General features: G+C 41.0%; 1 protein-coding gene across 1 annotated transcript; it reads right to left on the bottom strand.

Annotated features, from left to right (window-relative positions):
* Positions 1–422: 422 nt before the first annotated feature.
* On the bottom strand, positions 423–4227 carry LOC111649335 (gap junction Cx32.2 protein-like). Its single transcript, XM_023399110.2, has 2 exons — positions 4162–4227; positions 423–1932 (listed from the first exon to the last, which is right to left on the bottom strand). The coding sequence occupies exon 2, from the start codon at positions 1921–1923 to the stop codon at positions 1159–1161; it is 765 nt and encodes a 254-aa protein (XP_023254878.1). The 5' UTR covers positions 1924–1932; positions 4162–4227; the 3' UTR covers positions 423–1158.
* Between the last annotated feature and the right edge of the window lie 3883 nt (positions 4228–8110).

Raw genomic sequence — 8110 nt, 5'->3', positions numbered from 1 at the left:
AGATTCTCTATCAGTTGATGTGGAAGAAGAATAAGAGAAGCTGTAGCTGATTGAAATGTAACGTCTCCACCAACAGCTTCCAGGTTCTCCACACACACACTGTCTGTGATCAACCTCCCTCTGTGACGACACTGAACCAGATCAGACTGACAGTCACCTCTGCGATGGAGCTCCAGGCATATTGTATATGACTCTGGATAAACAGCGATGTAATCTGAAACTAGTCTGAGTGGAAGAGGCAGACAACCACCAGGAGGTCAAGAGGTTAAGAGATTAAAAATCAGTATTTAATGTCAGCGATTAATGTCTGTGGTACATATCAGTGTATAGAGTGGTATAATGTATGTTTTGGTTCGACAAGCAGCTGTTGTAGAGTAACCGACACTATCCCCTCATGTATTTCAGAGGAAAAAATATAAAGCCACATTATCCACTGATTTATTGATTTAACTTATTTCATGATTAAAAAACAGTTTTATTCTTAAAGGAGAAATATTCCACTGTACAGCAGCAGAGTAAACAATGACAATCTGTAAATGAAACAATATGAAATGGGTTGTAGAACAGCTGTGTGTCTTTAATAGTTCCCACTAATACACAGACATAAACTATAAGAAATCAACAAACATCCTAATGAAGTTATCAGCTCCAAACTAACATTTGTACGGAGGTGAATTTTTAAAATGACCCAGGTCAAAGTGACAGTGAACTAGTGTTTCAGCCACCATAAGATGACTTTTATAAAGACTATTTGTAATGAAAAGTGCTATAAATAAAGTTAATTATCTTTCCTTCATTTCTAGAAACTCTTAAAGCCACAGACTCACCAGGTCCAGAACCACATCCGTCCAATTTACATTTGAAATACCTGAAACTATTTCAAAAGTTTAATTTTCACACAAGCACATTATTTAATAGTCCCTGTCACATTCACATTGACCAGTTTGATGGAAATGGTTGAATACAAATTATAGTGCTGCTCTACAGACCTCATTTATTTAAAGCTACAAGTAAAAGGCAAAATCTATGATGAATCACTGTAGGTACTCTGACAGTTTGAAACTGGGTATGAGTCATCTCAACATTCATCTCTAACAATCTTGAGCAAAGCGAGAAGCAGCGGACTGCAGGTGAAGCTGAATGTCTGTTCATAGTCTCTCAGCACAGTGTGACTCTCTCGCTGTGCTTCGGCGAGGTGAGGCTGTACACCTCTGACGGGACTGAGCCACTGCTCCTCCTCTTCCGCTCCTTAATCTTGCTGGTGATCAGGTGGAACATCTCCACGATGTTGAGGACCACAGAGAAGACGGCCATCGCCATCATAAAGACAATAAAGATGGTTTTCTCTGTGGGACGACTTATGAAGCAGTCCACCGGGGATGGACAGGGATAGTGGGGAAATGAGATCTTAGTGGGCATGAATATGAAGCCGTAGAGGTAATACTGGCCTACGATGAATCCCACCTCAAGCAGGACCTTGAACAGCAGCTGTATCATGTAGCTGACCAGCAGGACACCCTTCAGCTGCACCTTGCCGTGTTCATCTGAGTACGTTGGAGCTTTAACCATCCCATTCTTACCAAATTTCTGCTCCACGCGTCTCCTCAACTTGTTCTCTCTGCGAATCACCAGCAGGACGTGCCCCAGATAGATGAGTGTCGGTGTGGAGACAATTAGGATCTGGAGGACCCAGAAGCGTGAGTGAGACATAGGGAAAGATTTATCGTAGCAGGCGTTCTTGCAACCAGGGCTTCTGGTGTTGCAGTCCATGTTCGCCTGTTCATCCCCCCATATTGTATCTACACCAGCGGCCAGGATAAAGATTCTGAAGAGGAACAGAACGCTCATCCAGACCTTCCCCACAACAGTGGAGTGAGACTGCACCTTGTCCAACAGATCAGACAAGAAGGACCACTGCCCCATGATGAAAGTCTAAGAGAGAGAAAACAGAGACAGCACTGATGAGCACACCACTGACCCTGCCACGTTTCATGTCAGTGAGGTCAATGTGAGGAAACCTCAGTGTGTGGCACATTTCACACACAGGACAATTCAAAGTGGACATGAAAACCTAAACAGCAGCAACACAGTTAGCAGTTATACGTTAGCTGCCCCACAGTTAGAAGCCCACAGTTAGCAGGCCACAGTTAACAGTCAACAGTTAGCAGCCATCAGTTAGCACAGTTAGCTGTCCACAGTTAGCACAGTTATCTGTCCACAGTTAGCAGTCAACAGTTAGCCCACAGTTAGCAGCCTACGGTTAACAGTCCACAGTTTGCAGCCCACAGCTAGCAGTCAACAGTTAGCAGTCTTCTCTTATGTGTGAACAAGGAGTTTTATGCATCCAAAACTTTAAATGTCACATTAGTGCATCAGCACTAGACTGCTATTCCATAAAGAAAGTTTTCAGCCAGGGGAATGCAAATATAATCAACCAAAAATACAGAGCTGCTGTATATTTCATCAAAAATTCTCATACGTTGTAAAGGCTAATAGGCTGTGATAGAAAATTGCATGGTCTTGGAAGTCCATATTGACTGTTAACTTCAGTTGAGGGGGAGGAATGAAGGCTTTGGGAATATTCAGCTCTCCTTTGAGATCCCTCATTGAGGTGAGAGATATACATTAGGAATACAGAGGAGGACTGACTAAACTAAATTAGTGCCTCAGCCTCAGTCCAGCGTTGTGCACAAGCATACAGTGTTCCTGTCAGTGGGCTGTGCAGATTACAGACGTTACAGCTTGCACCAAAACAGAAAAGACTTCTTGAATTCATCTCACTGGCTTCACCCTTCACCTCCGCCAAAGAGCTGACATCATGACTTCTGGAAACAGTCGTATGACTTGTTTGCAACACTCTGACCAATGGCCTGTTTTATTGTTTCAGTATAAGTGCCTGTTGCTGTAGTTTGAATTTTAGCAACACTTCAGAGGTGCATAAGGGTCATGCTGAAACCACATTATGTCTATTATACTGACTGGACTCTGGAAGCCAGTGTAGAGATCAGAGGTGGACAAAATCCACAGCTCCATCACTGGAGTCACAATATAGATCCTCCTGGACAAATATGACTTCAATACAAGTGAAAGTTGTTGAGTTAAAGTACTGGAGTACTTGATTTACAGTATTCAAAAGTATTTATAGCAACACATTGTTGTATTGTTCCACATTTACAGAACCTAAAGAATCTGAAACAACCGACTGACTGACTGACTGACTGACTGACTGACTGACTGACTGTAGAACCTGTAGAATAAAAAGACTGTAGGATATGATACAAAGACTGTAGACATGGACATAAAAACACAACTTAAGGAGTCATTGCTGTTTTCATTTTTTTTTCAGACAGTGATGAAGTCTGGTCGTGGTAAACACAGCAAACATTAAAACTAAATGAATCTTTCTTTATTTTTCTTAAAGTTTCAAACACAGACTTCAGATCAGAGCATGGTCTCTGGTGAAGAATCTTCTGCCTCATCTTTATCTAAGGTCGCCATTGTTAGGACACTGACAGGTTCAAACATGACTGACAGTGGAGGAGTTGGCTGTGATTGATTTTCTCCTGGTTTTTTTCACTAATCCTAACCCTATCACATTTTCAAAATAAAAGAAAATACATTCACTGACTAAAAGCTCTGCTTCAAAGTAAGAGTGCTTCATAGAAATGTAGTGGAGTCAAAGTCAAAAAAACAATAATCAGATACTGAAAAAATATACTTAAGTACAGTACTCTAGTAGATGCACATAGTTACTCTCCATCCCTGGTAGAGTCTGAGGACTCTGAATAAAGAGTAGTGAGACTAAATAAATGAATCTGTTACAGACACCACAAACTCATTAGGACAAATCAGAGAGAGCCTGACTGCCTTAATGCTTTAAAAACATAAACACCAGTATTATAGAAAGAAAGATTTTATATGATGCATTTGTTTAAAAATCCAAAGCCAGTAGGCTACTATTGGATTATAGATACAAAATTATATTTAGACACAACTTCCAGTAAAAAGCTTGTTTCTGAGGTGTGATATTACCTTTTTATAATAACACAGTAACACTGCTAATAAGTTTCTTAAGACTGTGAAATAAAGTCAGATTTGATATTTCATGAATAATTGATATTGTACAGCATTATCTGTTCACACAGTAATAGCTGGTCCTACCTCAGTGATGAACACTGCCTCGTTCAGTCAGTCCTTTACTGTGACTTTGCTTCTCTCACTTCCCCCTTATAAATCATACTGATGACAACAGAACTATCAGAGTCCTCCCAGGTCCACTGGACCCGCCCTCCCTCCTTAACCACAACATGACAGATGTTGAGCAATGACAGCTGACGAAAACTGTCATCACATCAGCTGCTCCAACATGGTTGAATAACCCTCACTCCTCTGAAAATGACTTTCACCTTGAGCAATAAGCTGAAGCTCACGTTGCTCTTTAAGACTGGGGCCAAGGCTGGATCCACCAGCTGGTCAAAGGGTCAACTGGTTTGTGCTCATTTAAACTTCACCATCATAGGCTCCTTAAGGCTCCTGCTTCATTACCTGGTCTTGAGGCCTTATCTTGAAGAGGGTCAAGGACAAGTGTAGACCAGTTCTAAGACTAAATGTATGTTTCATCAAATAACTATGAATCAAACCTGGGAACAGGAAGACCAGCCCAGAAAGACTACACACTGCTCAGAGTGGGGTGAATGAGGGTAGTAGAGTATATTGGCCCCCAGTGCCCCAGCAGGTTAATGTGGCTGATGACTGTATGTAATATATAACATATATCCCTATATGCAGAGTGAGATGGCCGTATATGTCACCTATAAGGGGATATATTATCACACCACATATATTAAGGTATAAGTTTATATAATATATGAAATACTCATCTTAAAAATTGTATATCTACATACAGTATATTAAAAATATCTATATGATGAAATCTATAGACTATAACATGTTGCTACGATATATGTTAATGATATACAGCATATTTGATTTATATTGGGGTGGATCTATATTTACATAACAATATAAGTAATATACATAAACATACGTATTTATATGAGTTAGACATATATGCCAATATATGAAATAGTTATTATTATTATTTTTATGCCTCTGCACTCTGACACTCCGGAGCGGGAGACATTGTGTTTGGGTTGTCCGTCCATCCGTCTGTATATATAGTATGTACGTTCCTCCGTCCCATTCTTGTGGACATAATATCTCCGTAACACCTTGTGGGAATTTCTTCAAATTTGGCCAAAGTTACCACTTGGACTCATAGATGAGCTGATTTGATTTTGGTGGCTAAAGGGCAAAGGTCAAGGGAAGTGTGACCTCACAAAACACTTTTTAGCCATTACTCAAGACTTCACACAGCAATTATGACAAAATTTCACACAAATGGTTCATATTTTTCTACATTTGTGTGTGGGTAAGGAAACACACGAGCTCTGAGGGGTTGATAACATTAGAAAGATGCTGTATAAGTACAGTCCAGCAGGATCCAACATTTTTTTGTGATCCACAGATGTCTACACTTTGGATGTTAAACCCAAGATTTACACAGACAGACAGAGAATCCTTCACATGAAACGATTCAGTTCATCTGGAAACCTGTGTTTTAGTAGAGACAGCAAAACTGCAGTGTGTCTTCAGTAGAGTGAGCATCGTTTAGATTATTTATTATTCTCAGTTATGGAGTGACCTCTGTGACCTCCAGCCAGTGACTGATAACAGACTGTCTCCCTCCCTCCTATTCCTCACAAATGTGAATCACTAAGAACTAATCCTCCTCCACACCAAGTCAAATCTCTCAAAACAAAACTCTTCAGGTAAATCAGATGTAAACTCCATGTAAGCAGCCCACCAAACCTTTCTATTAAAAATACAAGGTGTTCCAGTTAACACATCATTTGGTGGCAGCTCTGCACATTTGCAGCTTTACAAACAATGATCCCTCTCTAATCATTCGACTGGAGACCTGCGTGTCTGCTGTTTAAAGCTGGATGTCACATAACTTTAGCTAATAAGTTGATTTATCCTAGCTTTAAAGTGTACCAGATATTCAGTTAAACATCCCATACTGTGAAGAAGAGGAAGCTGTGGGCTAAGCTAAAGGCTAGGAGATGGAGATAAAAGCCTTTTCTACCATCGATCCTCATGGGAAATGTCAACTCCCTGGCTAACAAGTGTGATGAACTGGAGGCACTTGTGAAGAACCAGCGAGCATATCGTGAGTGTAGTGAGTAACAACAACACTCACGACTGTTGTGTACCCGGCTTCACTGCAGAATGAGATATTACAGATATTGAACTTTTGGCAGTTGTTCTTAGACCGTACTACGTACCGAGGGAGTTCTCTCACATCGTTGCCATTCGGCCGTGAGCAGAGCCTGTCACATGTGACGTCAGATTGTACACACTGTAATACCAGCAAGGACTGTACACTGCTTTCCAAACAACAAACCCTGGATCACCAGTGACATCAAGACCCTCCTCAAGCAGAAAAAGGAGGCCTTCAGGGATGGAGACAGGGAGAAGCTCAGGTGTGTGCAACATGAGCTGAAGAGGAGATTAAAGCAGGCGAAGGAGGACTACAAAATGAAAGTAGAGAGGAAGCTGCAGCACAACAACACCAGAGAGGTGTGGAAGAGGAAGAGGACCATCACTGGCTATAAAGACAAGAACAGCCAGGCAACATCAGGTGATGTGGACAAGGCCAATGAGTTCAACCTGTTCTACAACAGGTTTGACACAGCTTCACCTGTTCTCCCTCCCACTGCTTCAGCTGCAGCTTCTCCTACAGCATCTCCTCCACAACCTGACACTGCAGCTACAACTCCCTCCACACGGGGGTCAAGTCTCCTGTGCTTTACAGCGAAGGAGGTGAGGGCGGAGCTCAAGAGGCTACGTCCTGGAAAGGTAACAGGCCCGGATGGTGTGTGTTTGAGGCTGTTAAAGAACTGTGCAGCCCAGCTGACTGAGCCTCTCCAGAGGATCTTTGACTTAAGTCCTCAAACAGGGAGGGTCCCGGTCCTGTGGGAAACATCATTTGTTGTTCCGGTCCCTAAAGTAGGACGACCGGCTGAGATAAATGACTACAGACCTGTAGCCCTCACATCACACACCATGAAGACCCTGGAGCGGCTGCTTCTCCACCTTCTGAGGCCACAGGTTGAACATGCACTAGACCCCCTACAGTTCCCTACAAGGAACATATTGGAGTGGATGATGCCGTCCTTTACATGCTCCACCTGGCCCATTCTTACTTGGATGAGCCAGGTAGGTACATGAGGATTATGTTCTTTGATTTCTCAAGTGCATTTAACACCATCCAGCCCCCCATCCTTAAAGACAAGCTGGAAGGGATGGGGGTGGATCGCTGCTTCATGTCCTGGATTGTGGATTACCTGACAAGACGTATGTCGTTCGCAACATGAATTTACTTTTTTTCCCCCCATATTAGAAGAACTAATTCTCTATGCAGGAAAAACCCTGTATGCCACACAAATATTCATCATTGTATTACAATAGGTATTTCATATATGTTATAAACTTATATCTTCATATATCCAGAGGATGTATATATGTGATAACAATATTTCCCTTATAGTTCACATATATGGCAACATAACTCTTAATATTGGGACATATATGACATATATTGCATTTTTGTATAGGCATAATCATTTATTAATGAGTTACTATTATTTGTAACAGATAGAAGGAGTCTAATTGTGAAGTGTAAAAACACATCACCAATTATTAATGAGTTACTACAATGCTCCTTTTACCAGTTATAAATGGCAGTAACTCATTAGTATGTTTAGTGAGTAATAAGCATTAAAGTAATCTTAAGCCAAACCAAATAATGAGCCTTCATCAATGTATGAAAACTGTTATAACTATTTTCTTTATAATTGTTTCTTTATGATTTACAAAGTGTTAACAACCAAATTAATATCTTAATTATAAACCATTTATAAATCCTTTATAAGGGTAGTCTTAATGTAAAGTGCTACCAGATGTATGCTCTTTGACCTCCTTTCAAACCTGTCATCAGTTTCTTCCCTTCAGACACATTACTGCGCGTAAACAAGGTGTTGTCTGT

This window comes from Seriola lalandi, unplaced genomic scaffold (genome assembly GCF_002814215.2).
Source record: "Seriola lalandi dorsalis isolate HSWRI2012SDOR001 ecotype SW California unplaced genomic scaffold, Sedor1 jcf7180002050471, whole genome shotgun sequence".
Taxonomy (NCBI): domain Eukaryota; kingdom Metazoa; phylum Chordata; class Actinopteri; order Carangiformes; family Carangidae; genus Seriola; species Seriola lalandi.
Note: the sequence above shows the minus strand (reverse complement) of the source record. Positions and strands in the feature narration are given on the sequence as shown.